Below are 22102 nucleotides of genomic sequence, written 5' to 3'. Positions count from 1 at the left end.
CCAGAAGTCCGGAGATTCTTCATTCAGCCAGAAGGTGATGCTAAAGGGCGGCCAGAAGTCACATGCAGCATGCTCCATCCTTGCATGCATTTACCGCAGCAGTCGGAAGTTCACTATCCAAAAGGCAGATAGCTTATACAGATAGCATGCAACCACTCACCACAACTCACCACCACCAGCCTAGTTGCTATATAACTGTCATGAAAACTGACTGACTGAAAGCAGTAATTGTCACCCTAACTGATACATTTAAGCTTGTGTTCTGGCCCGGAACATAGAACTATAGTACATATCCTGGATGGCTAATGATTTGACAGTCCTTCACATGACCATGTACCATGACATTAATTTGAGGAATATTCCAAAATGTAAGCATCAACAAACAGTAGTTGAGGCCATGAAAAACTTGGAGAAATGCCCACGACTTTAAGCAGAGGAGTATTGGATGCCTTGACTTTTCCTGAGTATTGGATGATTGACTTTCATCCTGAGTATTGGATGATTGACTTTTCACTAGAGTGCAAGGAGGGATAGCAGGTGGTCAGACCTGTGAAGAGATCATTTTAGTCTTGTGATGATGTGTGAAAGGGAAGGATATTTGCTTTGAGTCGCATCCTCCTCTCTCTCTGTCTATTCACTCCAGCTCACTCTGTGCAACACTTCAGCCATATTAGCTCATTTCAGCAGTCAGGGTGCACTTTGAGTAAGCGGTTATGAAGATTGCTGTTGATAACCACTTAATATTGAGCTGTGTGGAAAGTTTATGCGAGCAAGTGGATGAACGACTCTTTTCTGGATTCATTGAGTCTTATAACAGGTCAATGTAGGATCATATAGCCTTTAGATCAATTATGTTCATCCACTTACAGACATGTAGGCTACCTTACAAGCGCACACACAGAAAATACAACATGAGCTATAACACATGCAAAGAACAGACATGGGCAGTATTTTCATTATATGTATTTTAAATATGTATTTAATTACTTTAGCATATTTTGTAATTTGTATTTTGCAGGATTGGAACAAATCTGTAGTTTGTAACAACAAACTTTGAGGGATTAGAGTATTTCAAATACTTAAATACTTAAGGAAATCTGTCATTTTTTTCTCTAATAAGCCAAAATGTCATAACTCAGTTAAGTATATAACCATGACAGTAAGCTATGCTTAGGCCAGGAGCCAGAATCTTGGTGAACCTGGTTTTGTCGGTTAAAGTTTTTTTTCTCTCTCCTGTTTCTTGTTGCCTAGGGGTTACTCCATCAGAATAGGGTGGGTGCCCGATGATATCCCTTGGGCAATTCCCTATATACAGCTCTAAAGTTGACCTAAGTATCGATTTGTCCATAAAAGTACTAATTGCAGCCGTGGCTACTGGTTAACGCTTCAGACTTGTAACCGGAGGGTTGCCGGTTCGAACCCCGACCAGTAGGCACGGCTGAAGTGCCCTTGAGCAAGGCACCTAACCCCTCACTGTTGTTGCAGGCAGCTCACTGCGCCGGGATTAGTGTGTGTTCACTGTGTCTTTCACTTATTCACATTGGGATAAATGCAGAGACCAAATTTCCCTCCCTAAAGAGTATATATACTTATACTTACTTATACATTACCCTTTTGGAAGGACAGCATAAAATGTAAACCCATTGTCCTTTTTCTTGCAGTAGTATGCCACATTGTGACCAACTTTTTGTTAGATCCAACATTTTCGTCTTTTACTCTGGACATGTCTGAAGTTGGAAAAAATGAAAAGAAGTCAACTGAGGGAGCCAAAATGGTCAACATAGGTTGTAAACCAATTTTTTTTGTTTGTGCCGTTAATTTTATGTCACCCTGTAGACAACAAAGCCTTATATCTCTCTTTTCTGTTTCATCATCCCCTTAGTACAGAAAAGTTTAAAAAAATAAAATGTAACTAACTTCGGGACCTTGAATTGTCAGGTGCTTCAAATGCTACAAGACTAAAATTTGAAAACGATACAGATAAGATACTAAGGAAAAACATTAGGACATGGACCCCATATGATGACCTTTGACCCCATGACCTTGAGTACCTAATAGCTGATGATCATTCTCACTACAGGACAGTATTAAAACCACTTAATGGATTTGACATGAGGACGTATGTCAGGGATAACATCCGCCGAGGTCTGCAGAAGTAATGGAGGAGACGGATGCAAAGACCTCCCCGATGCAGAAAGAGTTTTCTCCACCAAGTTAATTAATTCTGTATATCAGGACACCTTACAGGATGTTATTCCGTTTGTACCCCATGTTACCAGTCATGTATGTAGGTATTAGGCATGCATTAATAGCACACAAAGGGAAATGCAGTTCAGTTTCAAAAGAGGGCGACCTGTTAAATTTGCCGTAGGCCTACTACATTCATTGGTTACGGAAATAATGGGGGGTAGTCCGCTGGCGGGTTGCAGACAATTGGCCCAATATATTGCCACTATTGGTCTAAAATCTGGTGCTGCTTCGATGCAGCTGGTCAACAGATGTCTTTTTTGCCATCATAACTGGAGATGGTGTCATCTTGACAGAGCTGTTATTATTGAAACGGTATGCAACATTTTTCTTAACTCTTTTGAGGGCTAGCTATTACAAGCAAAGAAATAAAAATAGGATGTGCAACCATATGTCCAGGGTGACAATAAAAAACACAAAAGGCAGCAACAGGAAAATATAATTTAAAATCAATCAGAAGTAGGCTATTTGCCTGATTGTACAGCTCTCATGTCAAGAAATATAAAGAGTTTATTAAAGCAACACCAAAGAGTTTTTTGTACCTTAAAATAATGTTTCCAAAATCGTTTCAGTGGTTCATCAACTCGTAACAGGGTGAACGGCACTTCTGCATTCGCTTCGCGGCCCTCTATCGCCGCACTATGTAAGTTTGCCAGATCGGGTAGCGGATCTGTAGTTTGATGGAATGAGACATAAGAAACTACAAATTTGACTTGCGTTTGATGTCGCAATACATTGTACTTTCATAAATCATGCAACATATTCTACCTTGTCGTGGACATTGTTATTTGAAAAGCCGGTGCTGTATAAACAAATAGCGTGCGTGCGACAGAGGGAAAGTTCTTTGGTGTTGCTTTAAAACACAATGGGCTGTGGTCAGGGGTGGACTGGCAATCTGGACATTCTGGAAAAGTCCAGAACGGCCGTCCATCCAACGCCTGTCGGCCTGGCTCAATATAGCCTACTTTATCAGCCAGTGTAGCTCTCCAAATAAGTATGCTTCACTTATGCCTGTGTAGTAGCCTATATCTACGCTATCAGTCATCACTGCTTAAAAAAAAATTAAAAAAAATAAAAAAATAAAAAAAATAGCAAAATGTGTGTCATCGCGTTTTTAATAGCAGGATAGGCACAAGGGACAAATGTCTACCTCACATGACTTTTTTTCATGCAACCTTTCATTTTCGCTTCCTTCGATGTAGCCTTTTTTAAGCTGACAACGAGATGCATATGAAACAGGCCAGCTATAGGTCACCGAGGTTCGGACCTATGTCATTTTTATTACAGCTAAATATGAACCTGAATAAAAACAAATAAATAAATTAAAAAAAAAAACAGCAGTAGAAAACATCTCCGCTGCAAGTGCATTCTTCACTTTCTACCGGTAGGCCTATCAGTGTCTACTGTCTGTGCGTGTGTAACGGCACGTTTGGAGGGGAAAACACACACACACACACACACACACACACATTTGGCATGCCCTTGATGTTATAGTCTACGATAAATTAACATGGGCTATCTAAAGGGAAATGCACCTCCGTTCAGTGTCACCTGTCCAGTGTTTTCTGTCCTTGCGCAAAACAGACAGGTTGTTGCCATTATTAAACGTCATTAAAATGATGAAGAATGAGTTGCATTGTCTACTTGTCTAGACGTTTGCTACCACAACTACCACATATTTGCAATAGCTCTAACCCTAGGTCCATAATCCATACACATATTAGTGATACGGTGCGCCAACCTGACCAAGTTGTAGGCTTTGTACAGTATGTGCACTCAATGTCTGTTAGTCTTAAAAAGATAAACAGACACTCAAGGTCATTTAGACACCTAATGTGTGTGCGAGTGCGAATGGTAGTGGGCATTTTTGGAAGAAAGTCCAGGGCCTTTTTTTTTAGTCTCAGTCCGTCCGTGTTTGTGGTCTGAATAGTCTAGGGTAAGCTGTTGGTTTTCATCTTAGTGGATGGGCAGACATGAATTGTAACTTTAGATTCGAGCCTCACGCCTCTTAGAGTTAAAGATGGGATTGTCCTTAATTTAAAAAGAAAAAACGAACGCTTCTAATTGTTTTGCATTTTCACTAACAAAAAAAAAACAGACAAGGCCGTTGCTCGGCTGCACTGTCCCTCCTTGAATCTCCTGCACTAGCCTAATAATAGGAAGTGAGACAGCAGTAAGCGGTAAGCGCGCAGCAGCAGGCAGTAGCACTGGTCATACTTTCGCTTGGCTTTCTGTTCATTTACTCAAATCAAAGAAGACAACACTGCATGACTAGGTAAACTTTCTCCTAACGATATTGGTAAGCATTGAGAAACGGATGTTTGGCATGTGGTAAATACCCAAGTTGTCTCAGGAAATATCTCTGATTATTTTGTTGGCTACCTGTGTTAAACGAAACTAAGCAAACGCGCGCGTGTCCATTTGGCAACTCGTGCAACCAAATGTTCAAATGGTTCGTTTATTTTTTTAAATAGGCGAATGTTATGTTACCACGACCACTTTTATAACGTGTTAACGTTAAAGTTGTTATCTGAACTAGTGACACGTTGAATTGTAAAGGTTCTGAAACATGGCTACTAACTTAACTAGCACCACTACCATTGGCTTACTGTGACGTTTTGTTGTTTTACTGGGGTTGACAATTTATATAACCTGTAGAGGTATAGCAAAATGTTGGATAACCTGCTGTAGGGAGAAATGTTCATTTTGACTTGTCAACTAGATTTCAGTGTAGATAACAACATCCGACATATTTCACCACCCAGGACCGTATCATGTGATCCTGTCCTCTCCCCCTATAAGTAAAGCCTACGTGTGTAGTGTTGGGCGTACATTCATGCTGTAATTTGTTGCAGAGCAGACAATCCTACTTTGAAAATTACGTGTAGCCTGATGTAACACCGAATGTAACACAAAATATTAATTAAAACAAATGACTCTCTGGTGCTTTAAGGTTATAATAAGTGATTATATTACACAAGAAGGTTATAGTTTATTAGAGGGTATATCATATGGTCTACAGTATAAATTCACATCAAACATTCCTCAGTTATTCATTTATGCTGACATCACAAACAGTGAAAGAGGTCATGCATAAACGTTTTCATCTTAGAGTTTAGCCATAGTACCTTGTGCATCAATAGCATTTTATGCATGAAGCATTAAGATTTTTTGGTGCAACAGTGCCTGTTTTTTTCTTCTCCTGTCATCTTTCCTATATTCAAACCAAATGAACAGACCAGTGCCCACCACCTCTATACTAGCTGTTGTGTTCTTGGCCATAAGTGGTGGGCCCATCTTGTAACTGGATTACTTTGTTTGCTGAAGGGTCAGGGAGTCACGCAGTGATTTGGCCAGTAATGTAGTTAGGGTGGCCTGTCGTGCCGAGTGCATGTCCGTGTCTCCTAATGGGTTTGAGTGGATGTGGTTGTCCATCATACCTGCCAACACTCCCGTTTTCCCTGGGCTTGTTCCGTATTTCAAGGTCATCACCCGTCACCCTCCCATTTTGTTATTTCTCCTGGAAAACTCCCGGAATTTGCGTGACCATCACACTTCTTTTGAAAATTAACAGATCCATTAATTTGTTCTGTTAGTCTGACATTTCCCAGGTTGCCAAATTGTGTGTGAAATACACCCTACACATAGCCTACATAATGACTTCCTTTTGTAATAAAACTTGCCAACCCAAATAAGAAAGCGGGTTCACACTGTGCAGCCACTGAGTCGCAAGAAAGCTGTCTAGTTGAATAGCCTAGTTTGTCAAATTGTTAGAGAAGAAATGTTGTGATTAACATATCACATTATCACGTTATTGAGTGTTGATACTGTACGCAATAGGCAAATTGTGTCCTCGGAACATAATCTGATAGGCAGCAGGTGGATACATAACTGGCATGTGTATCTCTTTTGGTAAGGTAAAAGCAACGACTGAAATGCAGTGTTGCATAGAGTGAATAAAACATCTTAAATATGCAAACACTGTTTCTGTGCAAACACTGACACCCCAATGTTGGCAGGTATGCCTGTGGTCCAAGTGATTATAGATGAACCATTCACATGTAACTGTATGTTCAGCTGCCCTCCTTACTGTGTACCTTGTATTTTACCTTAACCTTTGTATTTTTGGCATCATAGTATCTGTGACAATGGAGGACAGGACTTTACTCCAAAACATACGCCGAACCCCTAAACTCAGTACACCTGCTTTAGGTATGCCACTAGGTTTTCTTTATTGCTGTTGCATTTATCTCTCACCTTTCATTCATTGCCGTTCCAACTTGGCAGAATTATCGTAGATACAATGTTTCTTTAATTATAAATTCTGTTTTCCAACAGTAAGTTCTAAGCTTATAGTGATTGGCATACCCATTGCAGAAATTGTAATTGGTGAGTGCCTTTAAATGAATTCATTTTACTTCAGTTGCTGCTAACCAATATTTGAATATACAAACTTGCATAATCGTCACATTGCATCACTCTCTGTTCCTATACCAAGGTGCACTGTACCTGCAGAACTGCCCGATACAGAGGTACATACCTATCTACCTAGTGGTGATGGGGGCCTTTACCCTGTCATTGACACTGCTGTCCTGCCTGCCCGGCACGCAGGAGCCTGAGGACGGCGGCCAGACCGTCATCAGCAGCATCTGCACCGCATGGAACTCCATCGTCTCCCTCTTCCTCTTCTGTTGGTTTATTGCTGGTAAGAAAGTGCAAGTCAACCCTACAGCATATAAATGGAAATGTAAATCCATTATGATATCATATCATACATAAATGTAGGGGTAAATACAGGAGTAATGATGACGTACTTAGGCCCTGTCCACATGAGAACAAAAGGTTTTGAAAACAATATTTTCCTTTATATATCAAAAGTTAATACTGTAACTGTAGTTGTTCTATGCAGAGAAAAAATTGGCATTGGTTTATGATGTTGCGTATATTCATTGATGATTAAGTGTTTCTCTATATATTTAAGATGGTCTATCTGTCTGCAGGGAACGTGTGGATCTATTCAATATACCAGCCCAGTTATGATCCAAAAGCAGGGGCCTACTGTGATAAGACTCTCTACCTGTTTGCCTTTTGGATTACTTCGCTGGTCTATATATTGATAGGCGGATTCTTTGTGGTGGGTTGTTGTGCATTGATCTGCATGTCCATGTGTGGCAGGGGAGGCTTTGGATACGGACGGCAAGAGGATGTCTGATGAACTCAGGTCAGAGTTCAGCTTTGGCCCTCAATGCACATCAAATTTCATATGGCCTTTCCACCTTCATTTGTTTGTGTATGGCATCACTGATGGTCATGGGGTGTATTGGCTAATGATGCATTTGTCAAAGATCTATTTTAATGTTTGATAGGGGTCCTACACTTGAGAGCCATCCAGTATTTTGTCTGCACCAAGTTTGCATTGTTTTTTGCACTTTGGAGTCCTCTGGCTTTGGCTGATTTGTTTTGCACTAATTTAATCTTATGTGATGCTTTGTCAAAAAAAGATTGTTTATTTGAATTTGGTTTTATTTTGTGTGTAATGAAAAGCATTTTTGTTTAGATTACTTGAAAAGGCCAACATACTTCAATATACTGCCATAAACATCAGGTGTAAGCTTTGCCATTTATATACTTAGAGTAAAATTTGTAATTTGTATGATTTGTGTCTATATTCTTCTCTACTGTATTGAAAATATATTTCTTTAATGTTTACAAACAATGATTAAGAAGATTTTTGGTGGAGGAGAGTAGTGTTTATCAACCCAGATAAAGCACTCCTTTCAGTCTTTCAGGTAATTGATCCTTTTTTGAATATTGTCAATGTCAACAAATATATTTTCTAACTTTGTACATTTGTAGTGTGTTAAAATATAAACATGTATGTCTTTGGCTTGGCGACCTTAAATTCAATAATAAAAGAGCTTCTCACAAAGTAAGCAATTATATAACTTTATTCATAGAGACATAGAAAATATGAAACAGGCAACATGTTCTGAAAACAACACTATTTAAAAGTACTGAAATTTCTCCAAAGAACATTCTGACAACTTCCATGGTGATGAAAATAAAACACACTATGGGCTCCATCTTAAACCCGGTGGAACTTGGCGCCAAGTGCAAAGTTTTGTTCCAATCTTACACCCAAGGCAGTGATAAATTTTTCACCATGCACTCCAGTTCAATTGAACATTGTGCCCACGGGTGTGTCAATTAAAAAAATAAATAAAAATAGATGTGGTTTAGGCGCATGATTCAAAAAAACCCTATCTTGCACCTACTAAAACTCATTAGCCACTGACCAAGAAAAACCTGGTGTAAAGCAAAAGGCACATATAGGGCACAGCTATTTTAAAGACGCACTGTCACAAGATGTAAGCAGCTCTTAGCAACGAGTCCCAGGCAACGATTCGTCTGCAGGATAAATATCCTTAGTATTTTTGTTAAATCATTCAAACATTATTGGGGTTAGTGTGCTTTTTTCAGGCTGTTTTAGATTGTAACCCCGTTTCAGTGAAAGTAAATAACTGTAGAACTATTTTGTTGTTGTCTATGAGACCAGGGTGAAGTCAGTTTCACTTTGCCTATGAGTTCAAATAATAGGCGATTGCAGATGCATGTAGGGTATACTCCAAGTCACACACAAGTTTTAGTAAAGCAAGGTTTGGGATCCTGGTGTTGCATAAACGATCTTGCGTGCTAGCCGATTCCTTCAGATGTGCTGACTCAAAATACTGACGGGGGAATGACAGGTTTCACTGTCATCGGTTTAATGGATGTTACAACCATAACACACCCATGACTGATTAAGAAACTTACGAACAACCCTTTTGAATAATGCGCCTAGCAATTTTGGACTGGCCACACCATAAATGTATTTAAACCATCCACTTCAGATCATTAAAAAGCCCATCTTTTTCTGTAGACAAGAATTGACCATTTTCTTTGACCTTGAGTCTGTTTTCTTTCTCTTTGAGTTAAAAGAGGCAAGTGGTGAGGCCCAGACCTTGCAAATGCATACGATGTTGCATATCAAAACTAGTGCTCTATTTATCTCTTCAGTGCTTTCACATCTTCACAAATTAGTAGTATAAGACATGTAACTAGATTTTTTATAAAGTTTAAATGTATTTGTCACATGTTTCAAGCCCCCTGACAGCAGCACGAGTCCAGTCAGTCCTCACACTCCTTTGACACGATCTGAAGCTTTATTAAATTATCACCCCTGCTGTTACTTAAACAAAAATAATACATGGATGCCTTCTTTGAACAAGCGAGAATACATAGCGATGTAGAATAGATTGTGTTGTTCCTTAACCAACTAGCGCCATCTGTACCTGAAACCTGGAACATGCATGAAGATCTTGAGAGAACACATTTCTAGATCAGAACAAGTTTGGATTTAGTCCTGATTCTAAGGTGGAAACATGCTCCAACTGAAATAGCTCTTTCTTATATCAACAGGGTTTTTTTTTTTACAAGAAGTTAAATAACTGATATGGAAACCTGCTATGTAGGAATGTGACTGTCTTGTGTGAGAAGTGTGAAACATCACCCCCCTCATTACTACCCAGTTGTTTAATTAATGCTCCACCATACCACATACCACCATACTTCACATTTACTACACAAATAGTTTACATTTGAAGTGAAAACCAGAAGTCCAGAGATTCTTCATTCAACCAGAAGGTGATGCTAAAGAGCAGCCAGAAGTCACATGCCGCATACTCCATCCTTGCAGGCATTTACTGCAGAAACTTGCCACCACTAGCACCAGCCCAGCTGTCACTGTAATTGTCATGAAAGCTGGCTGGCTGGAAGCTGTTATTGTCATGCTAACTGGTAGCCTGACGATGTATTTGGTATTACTGTGCAGCTTAATTCATTTTAGCTTGTGTTCTGGCCTGGAATATAAACCTATAGTACATAATATCCTGGATGGCTAATGATTAGTCAATCTTCACATGACTGTATACCATGGCATGAATTTGAGGAAGATTCCAAGACTAGGACAACCAGGAGCAGTATTTGAGGCCATGAGAGACTTGGATGACTCAAAACACACGCACATACACACACATAAACACACCCAAACACACACATACATAAAGACACACTCACGCGCACAAACGCACGCACGCACACACACACACGCACGTATACGCAAACACCATTACTCACACACACACACACAGGCATGCATGCATAACACACAGAAACACACATAAACACACACACACACCATCACCCCATAAACACACTCACAAGTCAAAACACACACACACACACACACATGCATAAAAGTCTGCTATCACGTTTAACACCCCTGGCAATATGTAGTATTAACCTGAAAAGAGTACTGCTGGCCCACATTCATGGGCGGATTATGAACTTTCAGGCCCCTGGGACCAGAAATATTAAGTGGGAGGGGGGGTTTGGGGGTCCTCCCCCAGAATTTTTTTAATTTGTTTGATGTGATTTCCTGTATTCTGGTGCATTTTGGGGATGGCCAATACTAAATTCAATCAGATTTATAGCCTACATCCTAATTTGTTGATATTGAGGCAATGATTCCATGCAAAGGCTTGGGCTTCAGGGCCCCCTGACCCCTTGGGCCCGGTAGGCCCGTGCAGTAATCCATCCCTGCCCACACTCAAAGCCTCTCCACCAGTCTGTGCAGCTGGGCTGTGTGTTCCATCCACAGTCTATTGTTCCACGCTGCCGGTTGTCATAAGCTACCATTGTGGTGTTGTCTGTCCTGAGTCCTGACCAACACATGATGCCCCCTAAGGCACGAGAGAAAGTGATGTAATGCCAGGAATACTGTCTGAGTTTCAGGTCATTTATAGACCCTTTCAACAATAAAAACAAAAACAATGCTTGAACGTTCTATTTGGGCCCCAATCTACTTCCTCTGCATTAAGATAACATATGGAATGTTAAAAAGGAAGTCTTGTGGGGCCAACTATGATGCTGATAATGGAACTCTCTTGAAAGGGTCCATATGAACATTGTGCATGTGCTCCCCCAGCAGGGATCCAGGAAATGCAGGTTCCTCCAATGATTTAATGCTGGCACACATTCTGAACGCCCTGAACTCCTCCTTGCACTGAACGCAGGATGAGATTGTTGACCACCACTATTTCCTCGAAGAGCTGCATTGTAGCAACGCCTTTTACAAGGAGTGTAAACTCCTCAAATAATTCAGCTTGGTAGACTGCGAGAAGAGTGGAAACATTAAGCGCCATCACCCCTTGGGCTGCTGCCCGGTAGGAATTCTGGAGAATGGCTGCTGTGAACTGTTCCATCTTTCCAGGGAGGGTGGGTTTTGAGGTGGCAGAATGCCCCGTTGTTTTGTATTGAGATGGTAAGCCACTGACGCATCTACCAAAGGGGGGTTGTTCAAACCTTTTTCCTCAATATGGTCCATGTCATTCCCGTAAAATGATCTCGCCGAGACACTAGAAGAAAACGGAGTCGCTCTCTGGTCAGAAAGATTTTAGCCATGAGGGGACTATTGAGAGTGTGGCCTTCTTCTCTGCTTCTTTCCTTCTCTGCTTGACAAAGAGCCGTTTCCCATCATACAGACCCTTGAAAGTGGCCGCCTCATCAGACTCTGAACCAATCCTTCTGGACACTGCAACTATGAAGGCTTCCCAGCCTCCACAGGCCGGAATGCCATGGGCGACATGGGGGAAGAGGCTAACCCCCTCTCTCCACCGTCCGCCCTGCAGGAGCTATTTCCCGGCGCCTGTGTCAAGGAAGGTGACAACGATGTCGATGACGATAAAGTGTCCAGCCAGCCAGCCCCCCCCCAGGTCAGGGGATGTTCAGGCATGTCTCTGTTCTACGACAAACCTCTAGTGTGTCCACCGCAGGCGTCTTGACGGCTGCCCCCACAACCAGACTGGGAACTGGCATCGTGCAGTGGTTAGCAGCTTGGACACTTTATCATTACACTATTATAGGCTACTAGTTGGGAAACTAGCACACTAATCACCAAGTTATCTGTGTGAAAATCCTGCTAAGGGGCCCTCTATCTGAACGCGAAACTCCTACCGAAAATGTAACCATTTTTTACAGTATCGTCTGACACCCCAGTGCTCCCAATACAATCATCCCACCCCATTTTGGATGTCTATGGAAGTTACCAAATATAGTGTTTTTCTATAAAGGACTAGGAGAAAGAAACAAAATTGTGTGTGAATCACCTTCACACAGCAATAAATGCCCAGTTTCAGTGTCTGGGCTGTTTGCTTTTGATGCTTGCTGTACACATCCCCTTGCAAAAAATAACTGCAGTTTTTTCAAGTACAGTTCAGTTATACTACAGTAGGCCACAGTGCAGTATAGTATTTTTTCATGTCCAAAATACTGCATTTCTGTAGTAAAGTACAGTAATATGCAGTACAATGCAGTTTTTGTGTCTAAAATACTGCATTCCCTGCACAAGAACTGCAAATATTTTCTCCAAAGCTGCGGTTTTCATACTCAGAAATCTGCAGTTTGACACTTGAGGTAATGCAGTTTTTTTTTTGTAAGGGTCTGGTTGTGCTACAGTAGTAGCTATTCAAATGTAGACTATTTTAAACAATCATTTTAATACTTCATATAGGCCTGATTTACGATGTGCATCTATTGTCCATGCAGCACAGCGAATCAAAGTTAATACATTAGGCTAGGCCTTGCATATGTTCAGTTGTAAGCTAAAAGCTTGACTGAAACATTGTAAAACAATTAGTTCTTTTAAAAATGTATGGGAAGAGTGAAATCAACTATTAGTTTCGACGGGTCCTCGCATGTTTCTGCTGAAAAACTGCTAGTTTCATCCCGAGCTGCACGTTATTTCATCAAGCCAGTACCTTTCCGGAAATGTTGCCATCTTTAGGGGAAAGTCCGTAGGAGTCGATTGCCAAGTGTGCTCTGGAAATTCACAATTTCGTTGCCGTTTAAAAAAAAAAAAAAAAAAAACATAGTCCAGTATTTCTTTTGAAATTGAAACGAAGTTGTATGGACTGGACTATGTTTTTTTTTTTTTTTTTTAAACGGCGGTTCCCGGTTCACACTACACTTAGGGACGAGCAGCGTAGTGTTGCACACTGCGGGGAAGACAGAGCACGAAGTGCGGAGAGCTGGCGCGACGAAGAACCCTCCAACTCGCTCCACACAAGCCCGCAGAAAGCAAACTCGCAAAGAGTGCTCGCCATCCAAGACTCCGCCCCTCCCCACACAAGCCCGCGAAACTCAAGCCTGCGAAAACAACAGGCCTCATCCAGGTCCGCTTGCTGAGTCCGCCACTGCTCAGCTCACGCCCACTAGAGAGGAGCCAGGAGAGCGGGTTGAGCAATCACCACTCTCCGCTCAGAGAGCGCGGCCCTCTGTAGAGACAAAGCAAGCCGTAAATGAACTCTGCACTCGTAGCTGTGAGGGGCTGAGTGAAGCACAGGGTAGCCAGGTGCGGAGGCTACTAGCAGCATACACCGACATCTTTGCCGCAAGAGATGAGGACTGCACCCGAACGAGCCTGGTCCAACACGATATCGACACCGGAAATGCCCGGCCCATCTGACTTCAACCTCATCGCTTACCGTTCGCCAAACGACAAGCAGCTGAAGAAAAGATAAAGGAGATGGCCGCGGCAGGAATAATAAAGCCAAGCAGTAGTCCGTCCTCTCACAAGCAGGCGAGCAGGGCGAGCAAGTGGTCGCATACTTCAGCCACTCACTGGACCGAGCGGAGAAGAATTACTGTGTGACCCGCAGAGAACTGTTGGCTGTGGTGGTGGCAGTGCGCCATTTCCGAACCTACCTCTACGGCAAACGGTTCCTGCTGAGAACGGACCACGCGTTGCTCACCTGGCTGCTGAACTTCAAAGAACCAGAGGGCCAGCTGGCTCGCTGGTTGGAGGCGCTCCAGGACTACGACATGGAGATTCGACACCGGGCGGGTCGCCTTCACGGCAATGCGGACGCCCTGTCCAGGCGTCTGTGTGCAGCAGACCAGTGCCAACACTGCCACCGGAGGGAGGAGAGGAGCCTGGCCGCGGCTCAACCGGAGCCCGCTCGTCAGCTACAGGCTGCATCACCGCTGGCAGAGAGAGAGAGTCGCTGTTTTCAACGCTAGCCAGCGTCGCGCCAACGAGAGGGTCAACGCTCGCCAACAGCACGCCAGTGAGGGAGCCAACGCTCGTCAGCAGCACGCCAGCGAGAGACTCAACGCTCGCCAGCGCCGCGCCATCAAGAGAGCCACCGCTCGCCAGCTTCACGCCAGCGAGAGTCAACGCTCGCCAGCAGCACCCCGAGGTCGTCTCGCCACCTTCCGCTACCAGCTACAGTGATCGAGAGACCGAAGACAACGCACCGCAGCCCAACACCACAACGCAGCACTGCAGAGCGGCAGCTGGGGCCACAGACGCGCAGTCGCCGGTGGACGTGATGTCGAGGGAGGAGATCCGGAAGGCGCAATCGGAAGACGCCACGCTCGGCCGAGTGTGGTCATGGATTGAAGCCGGTCAGTGACCGCCATGGACTGACGTATCAGCACTCGATCCAGAGACCAAAGCGATTTATTCACAGTGGCCGGGAATAGTAGCACGTCAAGGACTGTTGTATAGACACTGGCGAGCTCCCGATAGACAATCTGACATTTTCCAGTTGCTGGTTCCTGCTGGATTACGAGCCTGTGTACTGGAACATGTGCATGGGGCAGTGGGGGCGGCTCATTTTGGTATTGCAAAGACTCTTCGTCGGCTGAGAGGCCACTTCTATTGGCCGGGATGCAGGCTGGACGTTGAACTGCATGTTCACTGCTGTGACGCCTGCACAGCGAAGAAGGGCCCCACGCGACGCTCGCACGCTCCGCTGCAGCAATACGCAGTCGGGGCTCCCATGGAGCGGGTAGCCGTCGATGTCATGGGCCCACTGCCAGTCACAGAGCGGAGAAATCGCTACGTGCTCGTGGCCATGGACTATATCACTAAGTGGCCGGAGGCGTATGCGGTGCCAGATCAGAGCGCCCACACGACAGCGGACAGACTGGTCACTGAGATGTTCTGCCGGTTCGGGGCACCAGAAGAGCTCCACAGCGACCAAGGGCGGAATTTCGAGGCAGAGGTGTTTGCTGAGGTTTGTCAGCGCATGGGCATCCGGAAAACGAGAACAACACCTCTGCATCCACTGGCTGGTGGAACGGTTTAACCGGACGCTAGCAGTGCAGCTGGCCATATTGGCCGACCACCGACAAAAGGACTGGGACTTACACTTGCCCCTGGTGCTCTGGGCATATCGCACAGCGGTGCAAGAGTCAACGAAATGCACACCGGCAGCTCTGATGTTCGGGCGAGAGCTACGCACGCCGGTGGACTTGGAAGCGGAGATTGGAGGTAAGCCAGGGATGGAATACTACAAGCAGCTACGCGAGAGACTGAAGGGAGTACACAAGTTGGCCCGGCAGGCTATGAGTGAAGCTGGAATACGTCAAAAGCGAGCTTACGATACGCGCTGTCGCGGCCAGGAGTTCCAAACCGGTGATAAAGTTTGGGTGTACTGCCCGGAGAGAAAGAAAGGCATTTCCCCGAAACTCACTAGCCAGTGGGTCGGGCCGTGCGATGTCTTAGAGAAGCTGTCTGATGTGGTCTATCGTGTGAGACTGATTAAGCGTCGTAGAGTTGTGGCTCTCCACCGTGATCAACTGGCCCCGTATCGACCCCTGGCCTCAGCTGAGGGTCGTGGAGACTTTGACACTGACTCTGTGGAACTTGGTGACAATGGAGCTGTGGCTCTAACACCGCTCACCGGAAGTCACCGCCCAGCGACAGCGGGCTTCTACAACGCCAGCTGCCGCGTCCCAGCCAGGCTCATGGACTGGCGTAGGGTAAGACTTGAGTCAAGGGGACATGGACTAAGTCTCGGGGGGCTGTGTAATGATCTGAGCCTAGCTGTTATGACTGTGCTCCCATGATGCTGTGCAGTATGTGTAATGTTCTAAACTGTCTAAACCATGTGGGTTGACAACGTTGTATGTCCTGTCTGTTGTGTTTATGTTTGCAGCTAGTTACAGTGTTCATAATTAGGGTTGAGTGGTGTGTGTTTTAGATACAGCCTCATATAGATGCTTAGTGCTGGAGCATAAGGGTCAGGTCTGGCCCGGAATTATGTGTTCTTGTGTTTTGGTGCGTAACCAATAAAGACCATTTTGAGACAATCTTGCAGTTTGTTACAGTATGTACTCCCAATCATCCGTAAATTGATCTAAAGTGCATTTTACTCCGGATAATTCCTTTAACGCATTTAAAGATGCGGCCTTTTTTTTTTTGTCAGTCGCCCGCATTCAAACAAACGGAATATGCGATTATATTTCACAACTTTGCGAGGTACTGTATCTGGGAAAGGCTGGCAAGCAAGCCGAAGACAGATCAGGGGATTCACTTACCTGTTAGGTAGGCCTATGCTAGACCAGCAGCAACAGCAACAGGCACTGGAGAGACGCATGTTGACATCAAACCATGGAACGAAGCAAGTTTACCCGACTGTTGTTCCCGCTGTCATTCTTGTGCAGTTTCTTCCGTTTTTCATGCCCTGAATGGTAATTTGGTTTCATGATCATCTTCTTAATGTATGAGGCACTGTCGCTATAACTGTATAGGGCCTAACTTGTCTGTCACTAGCTTGACTCAAGAGGAGACGGGGGAGGGAGCCTTCATTAACTTGCAGGGCCCTACGCAACTTGCGTAGTGTGCGTATAGGGAGAACTGGCCCTGGTGATTGGTATGCATAATGTGTGTGATGAGTACTCCGTCAGCAATTCATCAGAGAGAAAACATACTTTTGTCGTACTTTTGCTTTGCTTTCAGTTCAACATTTATTTGAATCAGAAGACAACGCTGCATGACTACAAGGCACATTTTCACTGATACTGGTAAGCTTTTTGACGGAAGGAAGTTTGGCATATGATGAACATCCAATTTGTGTCAGAAAATATCCATGGTGACTTTGTTGGCTTACTGTTGTGTTAAATGAGGGGCAGCCGTGGCCTACTGTTTAGGGCTTCGGATGTGTAACCGGAAGGTTGCCGGTTCAAACCCCGACCAGTAGGAACGGCTGAAGTGCCCTTGAGCAAGGCACCTAACCCCTCACTGCTCCCCGAGCACCACTGTAGCAGGAAGCTCACTGCGTCGGGATTAATGTGTGTTTCACCTCACTGTGTGTTCACTGTGTGCTTAGTGTGTTTCACTAATTCATGGATTGGGATAAATGCAGAGACCAAATTTCTCTCACGGGATCAAAAGAGTATATATACTTCTACTTATAAAATGAAACGAAGCACGTAAAGGTTCTGCCACATTCTTACTCATTTGCACTATCACCATGACCACTATCACCATGACACTCACTCACACAGACCACCTTACCTTACTATGCACAGAGAATCACAGGCTCAGTCCCTGCCTCAGTCATTGCAAGCGCCTCTTGATTGATTAATCACCACTATGTGGATACTGTTTTTAGAATTGATTTAGATTAAGTGTTAGTTAGTATAATTTGTATTTTAGTATATTTAGTATATTCTTTATCTTCTACTGTCCTTATTGCTTAGTTGTGTTTTTATATTATATACTTTTAATTACTTTTTCTGCTGTTAGTGAATGTGTGTGTGTTGTCTGTATGCTACTGAGACCTTGAATTTCCCCTGGGGATCAATAAAGTATCTATCTATCTATCTACATGGCTACAAGAACCACCACCATTGGCTTACCAAGATGTTTGTTGTTTTATTGGATTGACCATTTCTATAATCTGTGGAAGTATAGTATGAAATATGCACCAGTAAGTTACCTTGGGTTAGGAAGAAATATTGACATGGACTTGTCTACTAGACCAGTGTTTTTTAACCACTGTGCCGGGGCACACTAGTGTGCCGTGAGAGATCATCAGGTGTGCCGCAGAAAATTACCCAAATGTCACTCACTGCTCTCACTGATTGTATGATTGCACTATTTGTGGTATGCAGGCATTGTACAACGGGGGCCCCATATCCAGTATTCACAGAATCATCACATATCCAGTTCATAACAACAATTAAATTAAATATAGTCACCTACAAATGAAACAGAGGGCGCTTGTTTTATCGAGCAGGTCTTGCATAGAAGCCATAATAGGCCATATCGGTGTATTATTTGAAATTTTAGGCTATGGTATGTTTATTTTTTCTTCACACAGGATGTTAGTGTGCCGTGGGACATTTCAAGTGTCAAAAGTGTGCCGGGGCACAAAAAAAAGTTGAAAAACACTGGTCTAGACTTCAATGTAGATAACCACACGTGACGTATTTCACAACCGGAGACCATTAGTGGAGTGAAATTACTGTTACCAGGTGGATAAAAGGACCAAATTTTACACAAGGCTTCTTTAGGACCTACTGAATGATTTTAGCCTAGGAGCCCAACAGAGATTTTGAAAATGTTCGTACAAAGCACAAAATACATTAGATCTAAAGGTGAGACACTACAGGTAAAAATGAACAGGGTAACATTTACAACTAATAGATATCACCATGAAACTTGCCCAGTTGTTTACTCACATAAAAACACATATTTTTGTAATACAAGTTTTTGAAATCTTATGTTTCAATATGCAAATTAGGCATCATCTGCTTAAACAATTCGGTGTCTGCATATAGATCTAAAAACAGATATATGAAAATTGGATAAAGTCAAGGTATTTTGATGACATATCAGATACAGAGTTTTATGGACAATTCAAAATCCCTTTCTATCATTCCATAAATCAGAAAATACAAGGCTACTTGGAAAAAAAGGCTATTAGGCTAATGCGGTATGCGCAACGCGCTACCACAAAGACGACCCTGTTACATAGTCATAGTCAAGTTTATTTAAATAGCACAATTTAAAACAACCTGTGGTTGACCAAAGTGCTATAAAAAATAAAAACATAAATAAATAGCTAACAAAAGACAAAATGAATCAAGACATAAAAAGCACAACAGGAAAATAAAACTAAAATAATATGTTGTTCGTATATATAGCCTATATAATTACATTCCACAATTCATTTAAAAGCCATTAATAGCATATGTTACGTTTATAAACATTTTAAATAAAATGCTACAAATTACTCAGCTGATATCTAGCCAGGATTGTTCAAATATCGAGGTAAAAAATGGTTGACCGACTGATCTCCAACATTTCCTATTTACATGTCATGACTAGTATATTTTGATTGATTGATTGATTGATTGATTGATTTGTTTATTTAAGTGTCAAACACCATGGTGCCCAGCCCTCATGGGCTTATTAGACACAAATAGAGATGGCTTGTCAAATGGGATACAAAATACTTTGCCGCAGATCCCAGGCCTTTTCTATAAATTTTGCCAAAGCAAAAACATCATTTTCAAACAGCCAGCACAAAATCTCCCCTTCATATTTCCAAAATATATCAGGATTTTTTAACTGAATTGATTCAAAAAGAGAGTTCCTTAAGTCGCAGTATAAAGGACAATAAAAAACAAAGTGAAATTCATCTTCCACACCCTGAAGATCACAAAATTCACACAAACGTTAAGTGTTCAGGTGTAGCTTTAAATCGACCCACTTCCACTGCCAGAGGTAAGGTACTAGTTCTCAATTGAGCACAGTTATAATTACAATTAGTAGTATAATTACAATGTGTACAAATACCAATGTAAAATGAGACATGGTAATTTTCTAAGCACATAATTGGAACTATTCCCATTCAGATGAAGCACTTGTAATTTGCAGAAGTAAATCTGGAACATTTTTCAGTTGCTGCGGTGCAAATTTGACACTAATGACCCACACAGGCCATAAGGCTCGGTTTTCTAATACACCTTTTTCATGATTTTGTAGATTTCTTTTCAAAATTGAAAACAAATCTACAGACTCATGCCAAAGGTATTTTTAAAAAAAACAAGCCTTGTGACATTTGTGGGACCTTAGTGTCTACGGTGCACAATTGGTTTGATGTGACTAGGTCAATTGCTGACCACAGTTCACTCTTCATGAAATGAATGGATTTGAGTATATATGTGGTTGTCCTGTGGTCCAAGTGATCATAGATTAACTATTCACATGTAACTGTCTTTTTGTGATGTTTGAAGTATGTTCAGTTGCCCTATGTACACACTATGTATGTGTTTTCCTTGTTTGTTCTATTTTGTATTTTTTTTAGTATCAGAGACAATGGGGGTCGAGACCATCCTGCAAAACATCTGCCAAATCTTCTGCTGCATACTCAGTACACCTGCTTTAGGTAGGCCACTATGTTTTTCCTTGCTGTTGCATTTTTATCAGACCTTTCATTCATTCTCGTTTCAACTTGGCAGATTTATCGATACGATGTTTCTTTAATTATAAATGTTGTTCCCAACAGTAACTTGTCAGCTTTCAGGGTCGCCATAACCATTGCGTCGATTGTAGTTGGTGAGTGCCTTTAAATAAATTAATTAACTTCAGTTGCTGCTAACCAGTATGTAACTTCCATAATTTTCACATTGCATCACTCTCTGTTCCTATACCAAGGTGCACTGTACCTGCATAGCTGCCCGATACAGAGGTACATACCTATCTACCTGGTGGTGATGGGAGCCTTCAGCTTGGCCCTGCCGCTACTGACTTGCAAGCCCGGCTCAAACGATCCTGAGGCCAACTACCAGGGCATCCGCTGTAACGCATGGAACTCCATCGTCTCCCTCTTCCTCTTCTGTTAGTTTATTGCTGGTAAGAAAATGCAAGTCAGCCCTACAGCATATAAATGTAAATCCAATATGATATCATACGTAAATGTAAGAGTAAATACAGGAATAATTATGACATCATTATAACTGAAGCTGTTCTATGGATAGAAGACATTTTAGCATTGGTTTAGGTCATCAGATGATGAGAGTTTCTGTATATTTAAAGGAACCATATGTAAGATTGTGGCCAAAACTGGTACTGCAATCACTTTCAAATTACTGTAGAGCGGTGTATCCCCTCCCCCTCCCCCCTGACTCGAGGTTGCCAACCCCGATGCCGAAACACTACTGACTTTGTGATTAGTAGATAGGTGGAGGGTGGCGCATCAGGCTAAAACATAACATGACATGACAAAACACAACATCAACATCAGTTGAGGGCTGCAACTTCACTTTTTAAATGACAATATCCTGGCCGGACTACTGTTGTCAGTGATATAAGTATTTGAAATGAACATGATTTCTTAATGTCTAGTGACATATCAGGGCCATTTAATGATTAATTGAAATACATTTCTTACATACGGTTCCTTTAAGATGGTCTGTCTGTCTACAGGGAACGTGTGGATCTATTCAATATACCAGCCCAATTACGATCCAGCTGCAGGGGCCTGTGATAAGACTCTCTACCTGTTTGCCTTTTGGATGACCACGGTGGGCTACATAGCTACAGGCGGAAGCATTGTAGTGGCTTTAGTGGATCGTTGTGTAGGGCCATGTGTGGCAGGGAGGGTAGATGTGGATATGTGATTGCAAATTCATATGGCCCTTCATTTGGTAGTGTATGGTACAGGGCTGCACAATTATCACAATCACAATATGAACCAACGCAATTATCTAATCGCAAAAGCTTCAAATATTCATGCACAGTTAATTTTGTTACATTTTTTACTTTTATATTCATGTCATCCATGGCTGTGCCACTTCTGGTTGGTAGGTTTGCATAGTGCTAGCCAATTTAATTTGCTGCCCGGGCTAGTCTAACAACTCTCCGTTGGCTTGTGAGCTGGAAAAATTAAACTTTGATAGGGCCAATCACATCGTGTATAGAGTCGTTAGGCGGGCTTACCATCTCTTTTAATGTTTG

The 22102-nt window shown here is 42.7% G+C and overlaps 1 protein-coding gene and 1 pseudogene across 2 annotated transcripts; both read left to right on the top strand.

Annotated features, from left to right (window-relative positions):
• Positions 1-4384: 4384 nt before the first annotated feature.
• LOC125291394 (transmembrane protein 272-like) lies at positions 4385-8092 on the top strand. 2 transcript variants are annotated; one of them, XM_048238142.1, is made up of 5 exons: positions 4385-4522; positions 6385-6459; positions 6586-6636; positions 6746-6952; positions 7248-8092. In XM_048238142.1, the coding sequence occupies exons 2-5, from the start codon at positions 6396-6398 to the stop codon at positions 7457-7459; spliced, it is 534 nt and encodes a 177-aa protein (XP_048094099.1). In that variant the 5' UTR covers positions 4385-4522; positions 6385-6395; the 3' UTR covers positions 7460-8092. The 2 variants fall into 2 exon arrangements, with proteins under 2 accessions (XP_048094099.1, XP_048094100.1); XM_048238143.1 differs by having other exon boundaries at positions 4388-4546.
• Positions 8093-20420: 12328 nt separating this feature from the next.
• Positions 20421-21909, top strand: LOC125291396 (annotated as a pseudogene).
• Positions 21910-22102: the final 193 nt, after the last annotated feature.

The sequence above is a fragment of the Alosa alosa genome, chromosome 2 (genome assembly GCF_017589495.1).
Source record: "Alosa alosa isolate M-15738 ecotype Scorff River chromosome 2, AALO_Geno_1.1, whole genome shotgun sequence".
Taxonomy (NCBI): domain Eukaryota; kingdom Metazoa; phylum Chordata; class Actinopteri; order Clupeiformes; family Clupeidae; genus Alosa; species Alosa alosa.
The sequence above is the reverse complement of the archived record's forward strand: the minus strand, read 5'-3'. Positions and strand labels throughout refer to the sequence as shown.